The 22,539-nt window shown below is 57.3% G+C and overlaps 3 protein-coding genes across 12 annotated transcripts in view; 2 read left to right on the top strand and 1 right to left on the bottom strand.

The window, feature by feature from the left end:
* CLPB (caseinolytic mitochondrial matrix peptidase chaperone subunit B) overlaps positions 1-10,175 on the bottom strand; it is a 74,112-nt gene extending 63,937 nt beyond the window's left edge. For 2 of the 4 annotated variants that reach the window (XM_039557073.1, XM_039557066.1), the window contains exons 1-2: positions 9,441-10,172; positions 8,511-8,562 (exon numbers count right to left, since the gene is read on the bottom strand). In XM_039557073.1, the coding sequence (XP_039413007.1) occupies positions 8,511-8,562; positions 9,441-10,116 (728 nt within the window). In that variant the 5' untranslated portion in view covers positions 10,117-10,172. Of the gene's footprint in view, positions 1-8,510; positions 8,563-9,440 lie in introns of all 4 variants that reach the window. The other 2 variants (XM_039557077.1, XM_039557059.1) reach the window with 2 other exon arrangements.
* Positions 10,176-13,284: 3,109 nt separating this feature from the next.
* On the top strand, positions 13,285-20,391 carry STARD10 (StAR related lipid transfer domain containing 10). The gene is made up of 6 exons (XM_039558913.1): positions 13,285-13,569; positions 17,381-17,528; positions 17,750-17,853; positions 18,040-18,157; positions 18,893-18,945; positions 19,022-20,391. The coding sequence occupies exons 1-6, from the start codon at positions 13,387-13,389 to the stop codon at positions 19,247-19,249; spliced, it is 834 nt and encodes a 277-aa protein (XP_039414847.1). The 5' UTR covers positions 13,285-13,386; the 3' UTR covers positions 19,250-20,391.
* A 1,577-nt stretch (positions 20,392-21,968) lies between these two features.
* Positions 21,969-22,539, top strand: part of ARAP1 (ArfGAP with RhoGAP domain, ankyrin repeat and PH domain 1) — a 38,461-nt gene continuing 37,890 nt past the window's right edge. For 3 of the 7 annotated variants that reach the window (XR_005602656.1, XM_039557041.1, XM_039557027.1), the window contains exon 1: positions 21,970-22,306. The gene's annotated coding sequence lies outside the window, so the exon portion shown is untranslated. Of the gene's footprint in view, positions 22,307-22,539 lie in introns of all 7 variants that reach the window. The other 4 variants (XR_005602658.1, XM_039557045.1, XR_005602659.1 and 1 more) reach the window with 2 other exon arrangements.

Below are 22,539 nucleotides of genomic sequence, written 5' to 3'. Positions count from 1 at the left end.
GGAGCTGGATTCCTTTTTTTTTTTTTGTTAAATCATTGCAGGATGCTCAGCAACTTAACAGATTTTCAGACAACTGAACTTTATGTTCAGGGTCTTCAGGCCCATCACTTACTTTTTCTCTGCCTGATTTAATGATATGACAATCAATAAAGCCACGACCACTGCTCCGATCCCAGACAGCCAAATGTATTTACCAGAAGGAGTATTTTATTTTAATTAAATAAAATCCTCTGATCAATGTTTAGGATGTTTATCCACATTTTAACCAAGTAAGAGCCAGGACACTCACGTCCTAAGGAGTTTCTCACATGGATACAGCTCCATTAGCGCCATTTCCAGTGTTCTCAAATGACAAACTGTTCCTTGACTGTGGCAGTGCCACCAAGATGTCCCTGCCCATGGCAGGGGTTGGACTAGATGACCTTTAAAGGTCTCTTCCAACCCTAATTCTTCTGGGATTCTGTGACTCAAGACCCAGTCAGGAGAAGAACCCCAAGTCAGAGATGGTGCTGTTTCCGACGGGGGAAGTACTCATAATTAAGGGATTCCAGTTAAACTTTTTTTTTTTAATGGTTTCAGGGCAGAAAGCTGACAGAAGGCAGGGTTAGATTGACTATTAGGGAGAATTTTTGCCCTGCAGGGGTGGTGAGGCCCTGGCACAGGCTGCCCAGAGTCTGCCTCATCCCTGGAAGTGTTCAAGGCCAGGCTGGATGGGGTTTGAAGCCACCTGGTCTAGTGGAAGGTGTCGCTGTCCATTGCAGAGGGTTGGAACTGGGGGTGAGCTTTAAGGCCCTTTCCAACCCAAACCACTCTGTGATTCCCTGATTCTATGAACTCACTGTCTGCTCTGGAATTTGCTGGAGGAATCTGGGCAGAGCAGCACCCACTGCTTTGTGCATATGCTCTATTTTACCTCGAGACAGCAGCTCCCAAAGCTTCAGCACTTTGATCCCCGAAGAAGAGATAAAGAGCCCACGTCGGCAGCGATGAGCCTTCTCCCCCCACTGCCCCCGGACAGATGTGCCTTCTATTCACCCCGCCACTGGGGTTCTGGGTGACTGACTCAGTGACACTGCTGAGCCCAGAGGGCATGTTTGAGTTTGTGCTCAGTGCCGGGAGCATGCCCAGCACTCCCTCCTGACAGGTGGAGGAAGAGGAAGCTGGAAACTTGAACTTTTGCAACAACAATAGCTTCTGTTTCTCTCAGCCCTGTCCCAATATGTCACTGTTTAACTGCAGAGTGGGGGACACTCTCAGATGTGCTCACCCTCTTGGGAATTGCCCTCTGCTTTGCAGAAGAAGGGGGGAAGAAAAACATCCCAACTGAACAATATCTCGGAACACGAAAGCACAATCCCTGCTAGAGGCCAGGGAAAGGATCTGCCTGGACAGGAGGACACAGCAAGCTGCTAAAACCCCTTTGATGCAGCTGCTGTCTTCTTGCATAGAGCTCACGGCTGTTTCTCACCCCTCACCATCATTCCAGGGCCAGTAACACACCATGGTGCTCCGTGAAAACATATGGACTGGCACACTGGGGGGCAGGGTAGATGCAGATGAGATGGGAAGACAGGACAAGGCAAGGCAAGGCAAGGCAGAGAGGAATAGCATTTCTCTGCAGCTCTCAAGGCAGGAAGGCTGCTCCCAGGACATGGGGGGGATCCTGGAGGAATCCTGGTAACCCTAACACTGACAGCCAAACAGGCCATGCGGAGAGACCAGTGGCCAAGGAGAAACTCCTGGAAATAAGTTTTCAAAATCAAAGGGAAGCTCTTATAAGGCCAAATTTCAGGACGTAAAGCAAACTCTGAAAGGAGAGCAGGTCTGAAGGCACAGTGGATGGGCAAAACCACCATAGGTGAGAGCACACAAAGTGGGGAAAGTCAGAGGTACAACCCAAGCTTGAAAAGACTAATACAGACATGCAAGTAGCTGTGGCTGCCCCATGCCTGTAAATGTTCAAAACCAGGTTGGTTGGGGCTTGGAGCAACCTGGATTAGTGGAAGATGTCCCTGTCCATGGCAGAGGTCTGGAACTGGATAAGCTTCAAGGTGCCCTCCAACCCAAACCCTTCTGTGATTCTACAGTTGGCATCACCAGGTTTGGAAGAGAATGTGAAACCTTACATGGAGTAGCCCCAGTTCAGGCACCCTAATGCAACAGCTGAGCTGTGTGCCAGAAAAATACCCCACCAGCCTGCCAGCCTGCTCTGGCAGAGGCCAGCAGCAGAAGTGGGAAAAGACCCTGAGTCATCACTGTTTGCAGAGGGATTTGAGCATAATACACTAACTTCTGGCAATCCACTTCCACTGGAGGTGGCTTGTGTTACTTGCTCAACTTACTCTGTGCAGGTCCAAACTCAAGTGTCAAGACTCCCTCACATCCACCAACATTCATAGTTTATGTGCTGTGTAAGCAAGCACTCGGCATGTTTTTAACCTGCTGCCTGACATCTTCCAAGGCGCCCCTCAGCTCCTGAGCTGTGAGGAAAGTGGAATAATTGCTCCCCTGGTTGTACAGGCCACATCCATGCTGGTGGACTGCTTCTCCTCCAAACCCAGAGCGGCTCAGAGAGGCTATCCTGCACTCAGCCCTGCTGATAAACACCTCCACTAACTCGAATTAACCCTATGATGGTTCCCAGATACATTCCACACATCCAGAAACTCCCACACATCCAGGTGTGTTGGTGTCTGCTTCCAGAGAGAGGGATCTGGGATTTAAGGGCTTTAAAGCTGTTTGGGAAAGAACCATGAGATCTCCTGTCTCCCATGGCTGGCTTGGTGCCGACAGCAGTGACACTGCTCTGTGACTCAGTGTGCAAACTCAAACAATCCTGTGAGGCCAAAATACACCAAGAAACAGATTAAAAAGGGCAGTTTTCCAGCTATGTAGTACAGGAAAGCACAGCACACGCAAGTCTCCCCAATACTTCATTGCCAACGTGAAGAAATCTGGGCTGTTGTATCTGCTCTGAATTCCCAGAGCCGCAGGCCAAATCAAACTCAATAACCAGTAACAAAACTTCCACTGAAACCCAGTCCTGGATAATTTGGCCATTTAGGAGAAAAGATTAAAGGGGACATTTACATGATAAACATCTTTTCATTCTAAAAACCCCAGATGTCTGTAACTCAGATACACACAGACAAATGCAGGCCCAACATCATATAAACATGGAGCAATGGAAATACATGTAATTATAAATCATCTCCCTGCTGAAGATGTGTCACAGCTGTTCAGGACCGAGATAAAGTACATGATGGCTAGTGGCCAGAGGCCATCATGCTCCAGGAGCCAATGACACGACTCTTCTGTTCACCCTACAAAGCATTCAGGCATCCCTCGAGCCTCAGTCACGACACTCACAGTTATTCTGTGAGAGAAAATGCTTCAACAGGTACAACACGGGATACCTGCTCCCATAAAGGCCCACCTCCTCCACACAGTGTCTTCCAATGATCTGATGTTCCAAGTAAGCAAAGCCTGACTCGCTACAGAGGGATTTTTTACCCAGTCTCTGAATTCAAATGCAGTCTTTGAATTCTTTAACGAATCCTTGAGCCAGGAAGCAAACAGAAGGTGCTGCTGTACCTCCAGTCCACTGCCCAAACTGGAGAGAATTGACAAGGTTACAGTTGGGAGAGACCTTAAAGCTCATCTTGTTCCTACTCCCTCCCATGGGCAGGAACACCTTCCACTAGACCAGTTGCTCTAACCCCTGTCAAACCTGGCCTTGAACACTTCCAGAGACAGGGATGGGGGAAATCTTGCTCAATGAGCTCTGCTGCTTACAAACAGGGGAGAAGAGACAAGCACAGTCTGGAGGAAGCAGCACTGCAATGAGTCAGAGCCAAGATGAGTGGTGCTGCTTGAAAACAGAGAGATCACTGTTTGGGGCAATCAAGCCTGACTTAGTTGTTTCTGCATCTCCTCCACCTAAAAAATCAGCTTGAGGAGAGCAGACTCAGCTGCAGCAACTGACACAGAGCTTCCTGCCCCACTGCCATGTCCCTCTGGACCCCTGTGAGAGCAGGAGAGCACCTGGTCAGCTCCAGATCTCATTACCACACAGATTTGGGTGGCTGCCTGCTGTTAGGAATGAGGCTGATAACAGGCATCTGACACATACTCTGTGTCTCCATGAGTCACAGTTGCACAGTGCTGAGGAAAACACTGCTCCATCATGGTTATCTGGTGAGAAAACTGCTAAAAGCCTGTGCTTTTGGGGTGGCTTATTAGGAGACAAAGCTGGAACACAAAGAATCAATATTATTACTGAATATCAACACAAGTGGGATTGAGGTGGGCATTTTTTATGCCTTTGTTTCTCGCTTTCTCTCCAAATGCACAGAACAACTGAGGCTGAGGGAAATTATCTACATTAATTAGGTGTTATCTTCTGTGCTGGCTAACAGCATGAAGGGCTTGGAGGGAAGAGCTGGTTTGCCACATGCTCCAAAGGGGATGCTCTCAGAAGTTAACACGTTCTTTCACCTCAATGAAAAATTCAGCCTGGTTCCCTGCATTGAACAAGTGGTTAAAGATGAGAAAACTTGTCTGGGAGCTCAGAGGAGCTCAGGGAGAGGCAATCCTACAGCAGAGGGGCTGGATCCAGCCTGTGGATTTGCATTCTTCCCTCAGCAATACAAACATGTGTGTTCCAGTGAGGTCTGTCTGGTATGCCTGAAAGGCCTGTTCATTCTCAACAGAGTTAAAAATCACTGCTTGGAACAATTACAGAATCATGGAATGGTTTGGGTTGGGAGAAACCTTAAAGTTCAGCTAGTTCTAACCCCCTCTGCCACAGGCAGGGACACCTTCCACTAGACCTGATTGCTCCAAGACCTGGCCAACCTGCCCTTGAACACTTCCAGGGATGGGGCAGCCATAGCTGCTCTGGCCAGCCGGTGTCAGGGACTCACTACCCTCACAGGGAAGAATTTCTTCCCAATATCTCATCTAACTCTGCCCTCTGTCAGTCTGAAGCCATGCCCCCTTGTCCTGTCACTCCAGGCCCTTGGAGTCCCTCTCCAGCTCTCTTGCAGCTCCTTTAGGCCCCGGCAGGGGCTCTAAGGTCTTCCTGAAGCCTTCTCTTCTCCAGGCTGAACACCCCCAGCTCTCCCAGCCTGTCTCCAGAGCAGAGGGGCTCCAGCAGCCCTTGGAGCATCTTCATGGCCTCCTCTGGGCTCACTCCAGCAGCGCCACATCCTTCTTATGATGAGGGCCCCAGAGCTAGAATCAGTACTTCAGGTGGGGTCTCATGATCTTCTTGGTACCTCCCACCCTCTCTCACATGGCCATTTTCTACACTTTAGAGCTAAAAGATTGCATTTCCTAGTCACTATATTCTCATGTTTTCATGTGCAGAGGGCCATGACCAGCTGTCAGCTGAAGAAGGCACTTGGAAAAGGTCAGCACCCCACTTCAAACAAGCCTGAAGCTGTATTAGAAATACCACCCTCTCAGCCTCCCCTCTCCTGACTCCCCAGGGGACAGTAGTGTGAAGGGAGGACAGGTCATGTTCCATGTATGGTGCTGCCCAGCTGGATTGTCACACTCCTGCCCTGTCAAGGCTCAATTTGAACTTTGCCCCTTGCAGGTGGAGAGAGCACTGAAGGCAAGACTCTGTCTCCTCTGTCAGCTCTGCAGTAGCTCTGGCAATCCTGGGCTCTGGAAGCTTGTTGTCAAGAGATGCATGGAATCAGAGAGTGGTTGGGGCGGGAAGTGACTTCTGGAGATCACCTTGTCCAACCTTCTCCTTAAGGAGGCTCACCCACAACAGGCTGCACAGGCTTGTGTCCAAGTGGGGTTTGAATATCCCCAAGGAAGAAGACTCCACAGACTCTCTGGGCAGGCTGTTCCAGTGCTCTGTCACATTCATAGTACAAGGTTCTTTCTCATATTGAGATGGAACTTCCTGTGCACCAGTTTCTCCTGATGCCCCTTGTCCTGCTGCTGGGCACGATCGAGCAGAACCTGGTCGATCCTCTGACAACCTCCCTGCAAACACTGACAGAAAAGGATGAGCTCCCCTCTCAAGTCATCTCTTCTTGAGGCTGAACAGCCCCAGCTCCCTCAGCCTTTCCTTGTAAGAAGGATGCTCCAGTCCCCTCATCATGTTTGAGGCTGAAACTGCCTGCAGCAGGGCGAGTCAGTAGTTTTCACCATTCATGCTTTTTGCACAAGCAAAGGCATGTGCCAAGCAGAGTTAGGCAAAAAGCTTCAAACAGTGGGAAGGCTGCCAGACCCACAGGGAACAGGATGGGAAGGAAGGCTCTGGAGAGCCTTTGCAGAGGGATCTGGACAGGCTAGCTCGATGGGTTGAGGCCACTGTATGAGGTTCAATAAGGTCAAGTGCTGGGTCCTGCACTTAGATCACCACAACCCTGTGCAGAGCTACAGGCTGGGAGCACAGTGGCTGAAAAGTGCACAGCAGGAAAGGCTCTGGGGGTGCTGGCTGGCAGCGGCTGAACGTAAGTCAGGTGTGCCCAGGTGGGCAAGAAGGCAAATGGCACCCTGACTTGTATCAGCTACAGTGTGGCCAGCAAGCCCGACGCAATGACTGTTTGCTTGTACTAGGCACTGACTAGGTACCTCAAATCCTGTGTGCGGTTCTAGGCTCCTCATGACCAGGAAGACTTTGAGATGCTGGAGAAGGGCATCCAGAGAAGGGCAGTGGAGCTGCTGAAGGGTCTGGAGCAAAGGGGCTGATGAGGAGTGGCTGAGGGAGCTGGGGGGACTCAACCTGGAGAAAAGGAGGCTCAGGGGGGACCTTCTCACTCTGTACAACTCTCTGAAAGGAGGGTGTAGCCAGGTGGGGGTCAGGCTCTTCTCACAGGAGAGGAAACAGCCTCAAGTTGTGCTATGGGAGGTTTAGGTTGGATGTTTGGAAAAATTTCTTCATGGAAAAGGTCGTCAAGCTCTGGTGCAGTGATGGAGTCCCCATCCCTGAAGGGACTTAACTGACATGTAGATGTGGCACTTGGAGACATGGTTTAGTGGTGGGCTTGGCAGTGCTGGGGGATTGGTTGGACTCAATGATCTCAGAAGGCTTTTCCAACCCAAATGATTCTGTAATTCTGTGACAGAGCACAGAAACAAAGGGAGAAGCTGTAGATGTGCAGCCCAGCAGGATGGCATACAGCCGCCAGCCCTGCCCTGACCAGCTGGAGCACAAAGCATCCCTCTTGCTGTTCTGCCTGGCCAGGCTCACAAATCACCCAGACATCCCTAAACAGCAGCTTCCTGCAATTACAAGCAGCAGAACACATGTGCCAATTAGCTGCACACCAATATCCTCTTTGGCCCTTGATCCAGGCCAGATCTCAGCCCTAGGGTGCAGCAGACCCAGGCTGCTTCATCCAAGATCCTGGAGACTGGATGGAACATCCCCTGGCTGCAAGCCAAGAGGGCTCTCCTCTCCTTCTCGTTGTCCTCGGCTATCCTTCTCTTCTCTTTCCTTCTACACAGAGACAGCAGCTCCCACCTCCCCAGGTGCCTGTGCTGGGTGGGAGATCTCAGCCAGAGACAGAAACACATGTGTGGTGTACACAGGAGAGCAGCAATGTCTCTTCCCATCTTACACGAGCTGTCAGGCTGTCAAAAAAATCTGAATTCCATACTGGATGAGGGCAGCACTCAGGACCTGGGAGACCTTTCGGATTCTGAGAGATACCAGGTAGGAGTGCCAGGCTCTGTTCAAGAAGCAACTCCAAGGTTCTCACGTGTCTCACTTTATGGGAGACTTGCTTTCCTCCCACAGTCCCAGACCTTGTCCCCTGGCACTGGGTGCAGCAACTGGTCAGTGACACAGCAGTGCTGCTCACAAACCATCCTGGGAACCTTTGAGTCTCTCCTGGCAGGTTTGGCCACAGGAAGAACATGCCTCCTGGGGACCAGTCACATGCTGAGCCTGAGAAACTGGCTTTTTGTTACCACCTCAGGGAATGTAATGTTGCTAGATGCTCCTGAAAGGTGCCATGGCACCACCCCAATGGGACAGGCACAGCCAACTGTGACAAAAAGCCTGCTGCCATGGGAGAGGAGCTCTGGAGATGCTCCACTCCCTAACAGCTCTATCTTTGGTCACCCAACCACTCACTTCCATGACTTCCTTGGGCAGGTGGATCTCTCTCCTCTGCTCCTTGTGGGACAAAAGGCTCTTGGAGAACTCCTGGCTCAGGCTGAGGAGCCCACAAGGGCTGTTTGTTCAGAGACAGACCCCAACAAATGAGCCTCTGTGGGATGTCACTCACAGGGGTACGTTCTATCTGCACAGCACAGCCTCACACTGCCCTCTCTCAGCACAAGGAAGTGCAATCCACCTCCTACTCAACAAGTAATGGTGCTCCCCATCTCTCCCCACCCACTCTGGATCTGAGATGGTGAGGTGAGCACCCCATGGGGGCTGGGAGCAGCCAGCCCCTTCCTTTCCCAAGTGCTGACAGGCTTTCCTGCCTTCCCAGCCCTTGGCACACTGCTCTCACACATCTCAGAACCCTGCTCACCTCTTGACTTCTGAAACGTTGTTAATCCTTGCAGCTTCCAGAAGAGCATCCTCTGAAACGCAGAAAGAAGGGAGAGGGAGTTAGTATGGAGGCACACACACAGACATCCTAACCTGGAATGTGCAGGGGCTGCTGCTGCTCAGAGCTCTCATTGACCACCCCAGTGAGCAAGGGGCTATTCCCGTGAGCAGGTTACCCAAAAACTTCTCGCTGTCTTGGTGACTGACCCCTGTCCCCCATCACACACTCTGCGAACAGGGGGCTGTGGGATGCAGCAGGAATCCCAGGGCAGTGGGCACTGTCACCCCAGGGTGTCACAGCCTCAGTCAGAGGTTTCCAGACACCACAGCAGTGTTCCTACCACAGAGTCAGAATGACACCCCCTGGCTAGAGATGGGAAGAGCAGCACCCAGCTCTGGGAAATGAGATAAGGGATGGTTTGTGTTGGGAGGGACCTTAAAGCTTATCTCATTCCACCTCTCTGCCATGAGAAGGGGCTCCTTCTACTAGACCAGGTTGCTCCAAGCCTTGTCCAACAGGTCCATGAACACTTCCAAGGGATGGGGCAGCCACAGCTTCTCTGGGCAACCTGTGCCAGGGCCTCACCAACCCTCAGAGGCAAGAATTTCTTCCCAATACCCCACCTAACCCTAGCTTCAGGGTTAGAAGAACCCAGCCAGTGGGAAGCCATTCCCCCATATCCTGTCTCTTCAGACCCATGTCCAAAGTCTCTCGCTAGCTCTCTTGGAGCCCCTTTACCCCTGAAGCATTAAGGGTAACCCCTTCCCTGGAGAGCTTCCCAGGCCTGTGCCAGTGGGCAGGTTCCATTCCCCGAGGAGGGACCCCACATCCCCTCCCAAAGGGCACAGGACCCTCTGTCCTGCATCCCGCCCCTCCCGCCCCGGGGCCGGCCCCAGCAGCGATAGTCACCCTTGGACAGGCGGTCCCGCAGGTAGCAGTAAGCCAGCGCAGCGATGAGGGCAGGCAGCCCTGCTCCCGCGGAGCAGCTCCCAGCGCCGCTCTGATGCCTGCCGGGGTCTCCCGCATGACAGCCGTGCTTCTCTGCACCTGAGGGCCATGGCGTCGGCTCTCTGAGAGATGCCATGAGGCTGGACGATGCTCCTGGCACAAGGCAGCCAGTGCTGGCCAGGCCGGTGGCAGGTGGCCGGGGGATCTGCAGTGGGGCCAGACCTGGAACAGGCAGCCCTAGCTTCTCTGCTGTAGGGGTCTCCTTTAGGCCTGGCCCATTAACTACGAGAGAGCCCCCTGGGCCTGACCCTATTGGTAAAGTGGGGCCTGGCGGAATAGCTGGCGGAGACCCCCCGGGGACGGCCCCCCTTACCGGGGGTTTCCCCCCCGGGCCCCTCTGTCTCCCCCTGCAGGCCGCGATCCGCCACGGCAGCCTCGCCCTCGGCGGCGGCGCGAGATCACGGCGCCCCCTGGCGGCCAATATCGGGAACAGCCGCGGTCCGGCGGTCCCGGCCCCCTCAGCCACAGCCGCCGCCGCAGTCCCGTAGGTCGCACGTGATGGCAACCACCATCGCCGCGCTCGGAGGAATCGCGCCAGCCCCTGTGGCAGCGGGCGGAACGCCAGAGAGGCCAGCATAGTCCCCTCGCTCCCCGCGCTGCGCCGCTCGCACCTTACCCCCCCCCGTCGCTCAGGCCGGTGGACCAAGATGGCGGCTGCCGGCCGGCGGAGCAAGATGCGGGAGGCGCCAAGGCATGCCGGGAGATATAGTCCCCACCACGCCCTGCGCCGCGCTTGTCCACCGCCGCGGACTACAACCCCCGGGAGGCACCGCGGCGCGGCCCGCCCGGGGCATGCCGGGAAAAAGGCGTCGGACACGGGACATGCAGGGAAGTGGCGGCGGGCTCCGGCAGGGGGCGCAGCGCAGGGGGGCGGCGGGGGAGCGCTTTGAGACCCGCCCGTGTTACGCAGAGCGGTAGCGCGCGCGCGGGCGCGCCCGGACGGGCCAGCACAGGCGCGCGTGCCCGCACTCTCTGGGCTGTATTTGCACCGTACGCACACGGGCACGCGCACCGAACCACACGCACCACACGCACTTCGAACACCACACACACACGAAACACCACACACATCAAACATCACACACACACCACACACACACCACACACACACCACACAGACACACCTGCACTCACGCATGCACGGATGCACGCGGGCACACACATGAACTCACATGCACACACGTGTATTCACACACATGCACACACGTGTGCACTCGCACACACGGGTGTTTCTGCATGCACACATGCAATGCCACACGTGTGCACACAGGAACTTGTGCACACGTGTGCATACGCATGCTCTCCTGTGTACACAACTCCCGTGCAGCCGTGCACACACATGTGCAGCACTCGTACCCCCAGGGAGGACTTGCACGTGTTGTGGTGGTACGAATCCTGGGCATCTGCTGCAGGCCGGGCTGAGAGCAGATGCCTCTGGGGGACGCCTGTGTGGGCACAGGCACGAGCATGCATGTGTGTGTGAGTGCACATGTGTGTGTGCATGCTGTCCTCCCAAAGTTGCCCATAGCCCTTTACTGCCCCAGGATTTGCCACCAGCAATTCCCATTCCAGCCAGTTCCTCCTGTTTCACCCCAATTTCCCCCATTTCCCCCCATTATCCCAGCAGCCATTTTCCCAGTTTGCCATCCCACCATCATTCCAGCACTTCCACAGGGTCCCACAAACTCCTGGGTTAAACAGAGCTGCTAAGAAGATGCATTTTAGGGATTTGATTTTTTTAAAAAATCTTTTTTTAAAAAAGACTTGGGTTTATTGCCTGAGTTATTGATTCCTGGATTTAGCTCTGCACACTGCTGGCACATGCAGGATGGCAGAGCAGGGATAAGGATTGGGAGCCAGGAGACTGGGAAAGACCCAGGAGTGTGCGAGAGGGTGTCAGAAATGGGCATTTCTGTGCCCAGACTGGAGCTAGCAGGACTGGGAGTTGTTACAAACAGCCCAGTACTCCCAGTTCCCCAGTCTACTTCCCCAGCTCCATCAGCTCAGTGCTTCCAATTCCCCAGCCCAGCTCCCCCAGCTCCATCAGCCCAGTGCTCCCAGTTCCCCAACCTAGATCTTCTAGTTCAATCAGCCCAGTGCTCCCAGTTCCCCAGCCCAGCTCCCCCAGACTGACTGCTGACTCCCCTTGCTCAGTTGCTCAGTCCAGTTCTTCCAGCTCTAACAGCCCAGTTTCTCTAGCTCCCCAGCTCCTCCCATCATGCTCCCCAGCCCAGCTCATCGGCTTCCCCAGCCCAAATACCCCATTCCCCCAGCCTGTCCTCCCTACCCCATGACTCCCGTCTGTGTTCCAAATTGGGAAAGGCATGTGGTGCCACATGGCTGGGCTAGCTGGGATGGTGGGTGCTCCTGCTTCCAGCACCAGGACTGCAGGGGGCTGGGAAGGGCTGTGGTGTGATGGCTTTCACCTTTCCACTTCCCTGGAGACAGGGTGGGAACATCCCAGGCTTCCACCGCAGAGCAGCCAGAAAGGGCAGGGAGAGAAGGACGAGGGGAGAGGGTCCCCCAGCCCCAGCCACAGCACCCTGTCCCCAGCCATCCACTGCAAATGTCCACTTCCAGTGGGACAGGATGCCAGAGATTCCCTTGGCTCCTTTTCCCAGGTGAGGATGCTGGGAGCAGTGGTGTGGCATGGCAAGCCCTGCAATGCCAGGTCCCTATCTCCTCACAGGTGCTGAGCACGGTGACATCCCTGTGCTCCCCTATCCCTCTGACTATTGCATCCCTGGAAGAGCCTAATCCTGGATAAGGGGCTCAGTACCACATTCCCGCTGCCGAGACAGGCTTTGCTTTGCCAGTCTAGGTACATGCCATGCTGCTCCATCATCATTTACACAATTATTCATGGGAGCTGGAAGAGGGTTCCTAGGTGCTCCCAACTGGAAAGAAAGAAATCCTGACTCGGCAGCATTTTCGGAGCTGGATGGGAGCCAGAGCCTGAGCTCTTCCAAAAATAACATCCTAGTCAGCACTGCCAGTGGCAGCATGCCCACCTGCTCCTGGCCACGGTACCGTGGGGATGCCACAGCAAGGCCCAGCACTGGCACAAAGGATGGATAATGCTTATGTGCTGCACGGGTACAGGGCATCGGGTCACAGTGACAATGTCTCATAAGGGTGACCTGCAGCCTGGAGAGGGGCTGCGGGCCTCTGTCCTGCACTTGTGTCCCCTCCTACCCCAACTGGAATCGTGGAATCATTTGGGTTGGAAAAGCCCGCTGAGATCATTGAGTCCAACCACTCCCCCAGTACTGCCAAGGCCACTACTAACCCATGTCCCCAAGTGCCACATCTACACGGTTTTTTAAACCCCTCCGGAGATGGGGACTCCACCAGTGCCAGGGCTGGACAACCCTTTCTGTGAAGAAATTTTCCCACTATCCAACCTAAACCTACCCTGGTGCACAGTGCAGGTGTCCCTTCGAGTGCCACAACTCTCTGCACTTGTGTCCTCCAGCTGCTCCCGGTCCTCCCACTACCTGGGCTGCTCCCCTCTGCCATGGGCTGCCCTTCCTCCCAGTGCTCCCAGTTCCCGCCTGGTCCTCCCGGTTTCAGCCTCGACGTTCCCGGCTTCCCCCCGGCTCCTCTCAACTGTTTCTCCTGGTGCCCTCCCCCATCGAAATTCCCCCAACTACTCCCTCCCGGTGCTCCCGGCCCCCCCCATTTCCCCCCAAGTCTCCCCCGATCCCGCCCCTCGGTGCTCCCCGCCCCGGTCCCGCCCCCGGCCCGCCTCTCCCGGTCCCATCGCGCCCCGCGCCCCGCAATGCCGCCGTAGGGGCCGGCGCCTCCCGCGGCACCGGCACCGGCGGGGTGGGGGTGTTCCGGGGCCATGTCGGGTCACGACGGCGGCATGTCGGGTCGCGACAGCGTGCAGATCCCCGACGACCGGGACTTCGGGGCGTTCCGGGCGCAGTGCGAGTCGGAGAGCGGCTGGAGCCTCACTTACAGCAAGGGCGGGGTGGGGGTCTGGGTGCAGCTGCTGGAGCCCGAGCGCGCCCTCCACAAGATCAAGGTGAGAGCTCCCGCTCGGCACACCCTGGCACACGGTGAGACATCCCCACCCACCCTGGGCACCCCGGTCCCACCCCGCTCCGGAATCCCCTCGGGACTGGGGTACCCAGCGGCACGGGGATGGCGCGGGGACCCCGCGGGCGACCTGGAGGCAGGAGGGACCCTGGGGCCATGCTGCACCTTGGGCTTGGGAGGGGAGCGGGGACCCCACAGTGAGTGGGAACTCGGGGGGTGAACCACTACCCAGGGGTGAGTGGGGATCCCAGGGAATAGTGGGGTCCCTCAGGTGATGCAGCACCTTGGGGCGAGTGGGGACTTCGCCGAGCTGGCCCCCGATGGCAAGCAGGGATTAACTGGCACACCAGGACAAATGGGCAGTCTGGGGGATTGGGGACCCCAGGACAAACACAACTCCAGGGCCGAGCCAGGGACAGATAGGCACCCCTGAGGACAAAGGGGCTGTACAGGAGGCACGGGGAACTCAGGCCCCCAGGGTGTGTAGGGCCATGGGTCCTGGGTGCTGCCTATCCCCACTTCACCCATTGGGAGCCCACCTCCTATGCTTGCTGCACACCAGGGCTAGGCTGGGGGACTCCTTGGAGCCTGTGGCCGCCAGCCTGCGGTCACTGGGGTTGCTCCCCTTGCCCAGAGCTCCCTATGTCCCCACTGCATTTCCCAGTGGGTCCCTTCCTCCTCGGTGCCAGTGTGCTGGCACAGGCAGATGCACGCTCATCCTGGCTCATCCCTCTCGCAAAGCGGGACACCGGAATGGCAAGGGACAACTTGAGACAGGAGCAGTGTCCAGATGGGGTTACACTGGAGTCCTTGGCTGGTGTCCCTGTCCCTGGTGCCACCTTCATGAAGCTGTCCTGTTGTAGTGGGTGGCATTGCCCTTGCCACGGTGCCAAGTCCGGGTGGTGGCAGTGGTGGTGATGGTGGCAGCAGTGACGATGCGGCCTGCTCACACACTGCTCTGCAGCAGCTGTGCGAGCAGTTGGCACTGCTGGAGAAACCTGTCCCTAGGGCACTGGCACTGCCTGTGCCCGGCTCCTGCCATGGAACCACTGGGTTGCTTCCACCGTAGCACGTTGGAGGGTTTGGACTGCTGTGACCGAGGAACAGGTCTCTGTCATGCCCTTGTGGCAGCAGTGAACCCTGGGAGGGGAGGATGGTGGTCTCTGGGGTGTAGGGACTCTCTAGTGCCATTTGCACCCTACCCTGTCCTCACAGTGGTGGGGACCCGTGGTGGGTGGGATGTGAACCATCCATCACTGTGGTGTCTGGGTATGGTGGCATGGGCATGGCTCTGTGGGACGGTGCATCCTGGCCCCCCCTGGGCCCCCCTCCTCTCTCCCCCCAAGCTCCTCGTGTCCCCCAGCCCTGCTGCTTGCTCTTGGGGTTGCATCCCAAAACATCCCCTGGATTGAGGTTACGCTTGGGTGCGTCCCCTGCCTGTCCCACAATCCCAGTGTGCCACGTTGGCATGGCAGGGACCCAGCCCACTCCAGGATGTCCTGGCACGGCTGCTCCCGCCACGGCACCTGGAGCTGTCTCTTGCCTGCGGGGGTCCCTGAGCCAGGTCCTGCCCCTTTCCACACCCTCCTGGACAGATCCTGCTTGGAAAGATCCTGCTGGGTGTTCATGTGTTGATTCCACTGGCTATTGGAGACCCTGTGGGGTAACAGTTCTTGTCCCCACCCTGTGGCCCCCGGCAGTACCCAGGCCCACTATCCCACCCAGGATAAGATGCTCCTGCTGGATTTCGAAGGGCTGGACACACGTGGCATTGCTGATGTGGCAGGGCAAGGTGCAGCCCAGGGGTTTGCCCCTCACACTGGGGGTCTCTGTGTGGGTGCTGGGGGTTCTCTGCAGGAGCTGTTCTTTCCCAGGAGTTGGTTTCCCCCTGAATTCATCCTGGATTCTTTGCTTAATTAAGTGGAACCTGAAAGTCTCGCCCTGCTTTGAGGCTGCCGCCCCCTCCTCCCCGCCCCCCTCCATTAGGGATGCAGCTCTCGTCTAACCTGTTTTCTGAAGGCTGGGAACAAGTTGGTGCCATGGCTGATTCCTCAGTGGGACATTTGGTGGCCTTGGGACTGGCTACGGGTTGGGGCACCCCAGCCAGGACACCCCATCCTAACCGGTGGGGCAGTGAGTTGGTGCCTGGGAATCTGAGGTGTCCCAGGGAAGATGGTTTTGCCTCTAAATGGGCTGCTCCCGAAGGATGGCCAGGAGCCATCCTGTGGGTTGCAGTGGAATGATCTGGGGTGTTGGTGAAGCCGCCAGTGTGGCTGAGCTTGGGGACCCCCTTGGTGGCGGCAGCCCTGACCACTCCCCCCAGGCAGGGGTGGGGGAGTCTCCCCTTTGGATCTGCTCCTGTCCCAGTCTGGCACCCATTCTATGTTCCCTCGGGCCCAGCATAACCCCAGCCCTGGGGACTTCATCTCTTCCTCCTCCACCTCCTCTTCCTTCTCCTCCTTCTCGCCCCATCAGTCAATATTGACTCAGGGCTGGGGCGTGCAGCTCCGGGCGCTTCCCAGGTGGCACCATCCCCTCTCCTGCTGCGACCCCCCTGGCACCCCCTGGGATGTGAGTCACCTGCAGGATAGGTCCTGCACTACTGGCTTGACTAGCCTTGCTGCTCTGGGAATAATCTGAGCATGGTGCTGGGCTGGCCTGGCTGCAGGTGGGAGCAGGGGTTCTCCAAGCAAGTCATCCAGGCAGGCTGTCCCCAAAACTGCCCTGCAGGGCTGGGTGTTCCCAGACAAGTTTTTGGGTGAATGGAGGAGCTGGAGATGGGCTCTGTGGAGCAGGGATGGTTCTCTGAGATTGAGGATAAGCACTGTGGGGTTGGGGGCAGACTCCATGGGCCAGGGATGGATCTGTGGGGTTGAGGATGAGCACTGTGGGGGTGGGGCTGGGCTCTCTGGGGCAAGGATGGGTTTGAGGATGAGTACTGTGGGGGAACAGGCTCCGTGGCTGTGTCCCACCAAGGGGCCATGTGGGGCCATGGCTGTGCCCCATTGCTGGGTGCTTCTGTGCCCCTTCCCGGGGCTGGGGGGGTCTCCAGTACCATGTGCTGGGGTGACAGGGCCACCCCTAAATCCTGAACCCCAGGGTCTGGGGGACTGAAGGGGCTGGTGCCATCCCTGGGGATAAACAGGAGCTGGTGGCATTCCCAGGGACACGTGCTGGCTATGCTCCTTGCCCCATGCTTGGCTCCAGCACCCTTGACCTCAGCAGATGGCATCCCTGCTACTGGGGTAGCCACCCTCACCTTCTCCCTTCTCCTTGTCTCCTTGCCTTCCCTGGATCTGGCTGCCGTGATTACAGAGCAGCTCCCCACTCTGCACCCTCCCAACCCCTTCCGTGTGATCCATGCTGCTCCAGGGCATCAGGCAGAGCCCCACGTACTGGCTCCCCTGTGCAGGGATGCCACTTTGAGGGGAGCACAATGATGGGGGGGCAGGTGGGAAGAAGGGTCCCCTAGTACCCGGGACTCAGCTACACACTGCTTTAAAGCCCTGCATGCCAGTGCTATGGGGTGGCTCGGGGTGGCTCTGGGTGGCAAACTGAGTTGCTGGTTGGGGTCCCCACTGCCTCCCTTCTGCCTGAGGGTCCCCACTGCCATCCTCTTACGAGTTCCCCACAGCCACCTTCCCACCTGGGGGTCCCAATGGCTACCCTTCTACCACGATGTCCTCTCTGCCATCCTGTTGGGGGTTCCCACAGCTGACCTCCTGCCCAGGGGTCCCCATGGCCACTCTTCCACCCTGGGGGCCCCAGGTTGTTCTCTCATGCCCCCTACCTTGCAGTGCAGGATGGAGTGCAGGGACGTGCCGGCGGAGACGCTGTACGACGTGCTCCATGACATCGAGTACCGCAAGAAGTGGGACACCAATGTCATCGAGACCTTTGACATCGGGAGGCTGACGGCCAACTCCGATGTGGGCTACTACGCCTGTGAGGAGGGGGCCGGGGGATCTGGGGGATCCTGGGGGAGGGCTGAACCCCAGGGCTGCTACCACTTCACCCCTGGGTTTGGCATCTAGGGGACCCATGGTGTCTGGCATTGAACGGAGGGCCTGGACACCGGCTTGGGGGAATTTGGAGGGCAGGAGGGGAGTCCATGCTTGGAGGTGGGTGTCTCACTCCAGAACATCCCACCTGGTGCTGTCCCTTAGGGAGATGTCCCAAGCCCCTGAAGAACCGGGATGTGGTCACACTCCGCTCCTGGCTGCCCATGGGCTCTGACTACATCATCATGAACTACTCTGTCAAGCATCCTGTGAGTTTAGCAGGGCACCAGGGGTCCTGTGGTGCTGGGCTGGGGCTCACTCAGAGCTTGGGGGGATGGGTTGGAGAGTTGAGAGGCTGCTCTGGGGGGTTGTGACAGCCCTGCTTGTGGCTGGTGCCTGCTGTACCCCACCTGCCCTGCCTCTGACTCATGTTCCCACCTTGTTCCTCACCACAGAAGTACCCCCCCCGCAAGGACATGGTGCGGGCAGTCTCCATCCAGACAGGCTACCTGATCGAGGGGACGGGTGCCAAGAGCTGCACCATCACCTACCTGGCGCAGGTGGACCCCAAAGGTAAGAGAGGGACCTGTGGCTCTGTGCCCTGGAGCTTGGCACCCCCAAGTCCTTCCCTAATGTCAGTGTGTGCTTGGGGAGACTCAGTGGGGTCTTGGGGGAACTCAGGGGGGGCTTACTGGGGGCTCAGGGTGGGCTTGAACCGGGGGTCTCATGGGTTCTCAGTGTAGGCTCATTGGGAGCTGAGGGTGGTCTCTGTTGGGGCTTAATGGGGGCTTTGGGCTCAGTGGGGGCTCAGGGTGGGCTGGGTGGGCTGAATGGGCACTCACTTGGACTTAATGGGTGCTCAGTGGGGATTCAGTTGGGGCTCTGGGACTTCAGGGCATGGTCAGTAGGGCTTCAAGAAATCTCGGGCTGAGCTCAGACGGACTCAGGGTGGGTTCAGTAGGGCCTCTGGATATGCTCAAGGTGGACTTGGAAGGGCTCATCAGCAGGAGCATCTCAGGACGCAGTCAGAGCCAGACAGACCATGGAGCAACGTCAGGAGGAAACATCTTGGGCCTGTTCTCTTGAAATCTTTTATTTTGGGGGTCAAAGAGGGACCCAAAATGCTGAAATCACTGGTTTTGACCTCTGCAAGAGCAGAGAGCAGTGTGGATTGAACCCTGTTCCCTCTCTCCAGCTGCATGTCCTTGGTGAGAGTGCCGTGGGGGTCCCATGTGTGGGGGTCCTGGTTTTTGGGTACCTGGGGGATGCTGGGGGTCCCACTCCCAGCTACCCCTTCCTTCTCTCCAGGTTCTTTACCAAAGTGGGTGGTGAACAAATCCTCCCAGTTCCTGGCCCCCAAGGTGAGTTTGTGGCCCTGGGGGGCGGGTCTGGTGTGGGGGTGAGGGGTCCCTGTGCCCATCGCGCTCTTCCTCCCAGGCAATGAAGAAGATGTACAAGGCATGCCTCAAGTATCCTGAGTGGAAGCAGAAGCATGATCCTCACTTCAAGCCCTGGCTGTTCCCGGAGCAGAGCCGACTCCCAGCCCTGGCACTCTCCGAGCTCTCCCTCCAGCACGCGGATTCCCTGGAAAACATTGATGAGAGCTCCCTGGCTGAGAGCAAGGAGGACCGTGGCGAGGGCAGTGACGAGGACAGCCTGACCTGATTCCCCTAGGAACTCCTCTCCTTGTTCCCCAGGCTAGGACAGCCTGACATGACCCCCCACTGGGGGCTCCTCTCCCTGTCCCCCCACTTCCAACATGGTTTGTGTCTCTATCTTGCACACCTGTACATGTGCACCCCCACTTTGGGTTCGGGGGGACCCCCCCATTGTTGTACCCCTGTCTGGGGACAGTAGGGACATACTGGGTCCCCCAGGGTGGGAAGTTGAGGCTTATCTGGTCACTTAGCCCTTGTGGGACACCAGTGTTGTCCCTATTGGTGGCAAACCCAGTAAGTGCCCTTCAGCTTTTGGGGGGCCAGAGGAAAAGGGGGGCCCTGTGCCTGCTCCCTAGCCCTGGAGACCCCCCCACTGTGCTCCCCATCTGCCCTCCATCCGTGCTTCCCATCTCTGTTATGGTCCAACAGAACTGCCTTCATCCCATGGGACCCCCGCCCCCAACAGACCCCCAGGGGCTGCTTGGGCACCTGCCTGCACCTCTGGGCATGCAGAGGGGTTTGGGGGGCTCCTGGCACCTCCTGGCATGCTGGGAAGGAGGGCCTTCGGGGTTTTTTGGCATGTCCAGGCATGTAGAGGGGAGGCTTCTGGGCTCCTGGCACCTCCAGCATGTTAGAGGGGATATTGGGGTCTTATAGCACCTTCAGGCATGTGGGAGGAGTTGAGGGGCTCATGGCACTTCCAGATGTGCTGTGGTGGGTGTTTTGGGGGCTCCTGGATCTCCATTCATGTTGGGGGGCGGGGGTCTTACGGGCTCTCAGCATCTTCAGGTTTTTTTGGGGGAGGTTTTGGGGTAAGCTCGCACCTCCAGGTGTGCTGGGTGTCTCTGGGGGCTCCCAGCATCTTCAGGCACATTGAGAGGACTTGGGGGGGCTCCTGGCAGCTCGAGATGTTCTGTGGGTCTCTGAAGGCTCCTGTCCCCTCCCCTGCCTTTCCAGGGTGGGGACCCTTTCCAAGCTGGGTGCCTGAACCCTTCCTCCACTGGAATTTGAGGCCTTGACTGGGGGTTTGGGAGCTGGTCTTTGGCCATGCTCCTGCCCCCTCCTTTTCTGGGGGTGCAAAGGGAGATGGGAGATTTTGTACCTTGTACCGGAGCCGATTATTTAGGAATAAAATAATTAAATCTGGCATGGGAGGGACTCAGCCTCTGTCCCACTTCAGAGCCATCCCTGTCCCCATAGTGCGCTCTGGAAGGGGGTCTCTGCTCATGGTGGGTCCTGGTGGGACCTTCAGGGGTTGTGGGGACCTCCAGGGGGGCTCTGGGTGACAGAGAAACCCCTACAGTGAATTTGTGCTGGGCACTAATTAGGCATGAGGCTACAAGCCCTTGTAGCGGGTTTTCCCACAGCCCCAGCCAAGCCAGTAACACCAGTCCATTTCCCCCAAAAGCACCTCTGGGAGAGAGGAGATGGGGTGCTGAAGTTTGGGGGCACTCTGTGGGGGTACATTGTGGCTTCTCCAGAAGGAGAATCCTGGGGAACAGAGCTGACACCCCCAGGGACTGTGGGCCCTGTGTGGAGCCCTGGGACTCTTGTCTCCTCCTGGGGTGCACGCAGGGGCAAAACTACTTGTGCACTCCACTTCTGCCCCCCTAGTGCTCTGGGCACCCCAAAACCTCAGCAGGCCCCAGCCCTTCTCTGCACCCCAGCAGGGTGTTGGTGGGTGGCGTTGCCCAGCATGTGCCATTCTCTGTGCCTGTGTCTCTGGCACCTGTGGGGATGGAATGGGGACTGGGTATTTGCTTCCCATTTCTCCTGTCAAATTCCAACCCCCCCGCCCTCCCCCCTCCCCCCCCCCTCCGCCCTGATCCCAATTAAAAATACAACCCAATTAAAAAGGAACCTGGCCACCACCCCCCTGGCAGGGTGAAAATGGAGCTGAACTGGAGACAGGACGTACTTCAGTGGCTCCGGAGCCAGGGGGGCACGAGGTGGGCAGGTGCTGGGGTAAAGCAGCGGGGTTTAGGTCTGTGAGCTCTGGGAGGTACAGCCGGGGACCCAGAGCTGTGGTACCAGAGAGAGAAGATGACTCCAAAGGGAAGTGGAATATGCTCTGGCACACGTCTGGTGCCAGGGGGTTTGAGCAGAGCCAGGGCTCAGGTAAGATATATGGAGGGGGGCAGTGATCTTGGGGCTGTGCTGGAGACATCCTCAGGTGCTGACATCGGTGATCCCTGAAATGCTGCTGGGAAGGACTACAAGGCTTCAGCCCTTCAGGGATGAGGCTCGGGCATTGCCGCTGGCCCCTGGGGTCTCGGACAGTACTTGGTTGTGTGACACCCCCAAAACTGAGTAAGGCCATGGCACCCTTATTTTCTGCTGAAGGCTCTGGGAGGGTATCCCACTGGGAGGGGATCCCCCTGGATGGATCCGAGGGTCCAGGATAGGAGAGCAGGGGGATGTGATGGTTCTGGGGAGCAGGATGGGATAATGTGGGGAGTGTGATGGCTCTGGGGAGTGGGATAGGGGAGCAGGATGATGTGATGGACTGGGGGAGTGGGAATTCTGGGAGTAGGGGGGATGCAGGCAGTAGAGGAGCTTTTTGGGATATTTCACACTGTCCCCCTGGCTGAGCCCCACCGAGCACCATACCCTAATTGTGGGACTGAGCCACGGCCCTCCTGCCCGTAGCCTCGCGTGGGCGAGGGGCCTCGCGGGGGGGCCTTCCCTCCCCCGGAGCAGGCAGCCAGCGTGTCCCGGTCCCTGAGAGCCGGGATGAAAGGACCATTGTCCCAGGCTGGGCAGCCGTGAGGGCTGGCCATGGACACCCCACGTCCCCTCTGTGTCCCCAAACCCTCCCACTCTCCTTCTTACCCCCCACCAAGACCTTGGGAATTGTGTGGGGAGGCAAGAACCCCCCCCCACAACCCATTTATTATTTTTTTGGGGAAAGTCCTGGCAGTCTTCCCCTTGAATCCTGTTTCCATGAGGCAGCCAAAGCTCCGTGCCGGGAACAAGCCTGGGCCTGGCAAGGGGGGCCCTGAGTGCCCCCGCCCCGGGAAGCGCCCCGGCATCCTCTGGGAGCCGCCGCTGCCACCAGACAGAGGTACTGGGTGCTCCAGGGGGGCTGGAGGGGAAACGCCAGCTTGGGGGGGGGGCGGGGGGGTGCACTCCACCGCCGCAGCCGCGGTTTCTCTCCTGGGGAAGGTCGTATTTCTTTCCACGTGCTTCTGTGGGTCCCTGGACGCACAGTGCTGGGGGGACACTGGGGTACTGGGAGCTGCTGGGGCAGTGGGGGGAGTATGGAATGTTTCCCTGCTCAGGGCAACAGCGCTGTGC

This window comes from Corvus cornix, chromosome 1 (assembly GCF_000738735.6).
Source record: "Corvus cornix cornix isolate S_Up_H32 chromosome 1, ASM73873v5, whole genome shotgun sequence".
Taxonomy (NCBI): Eukaryota; Metazoa; Chordata; class Aves; order Passeriformes; family Corvidae; genus Corvus; species Corvus cornix.
This window is presented reverse-complemented; position numbering and strand designations above follow the sequence as displayed.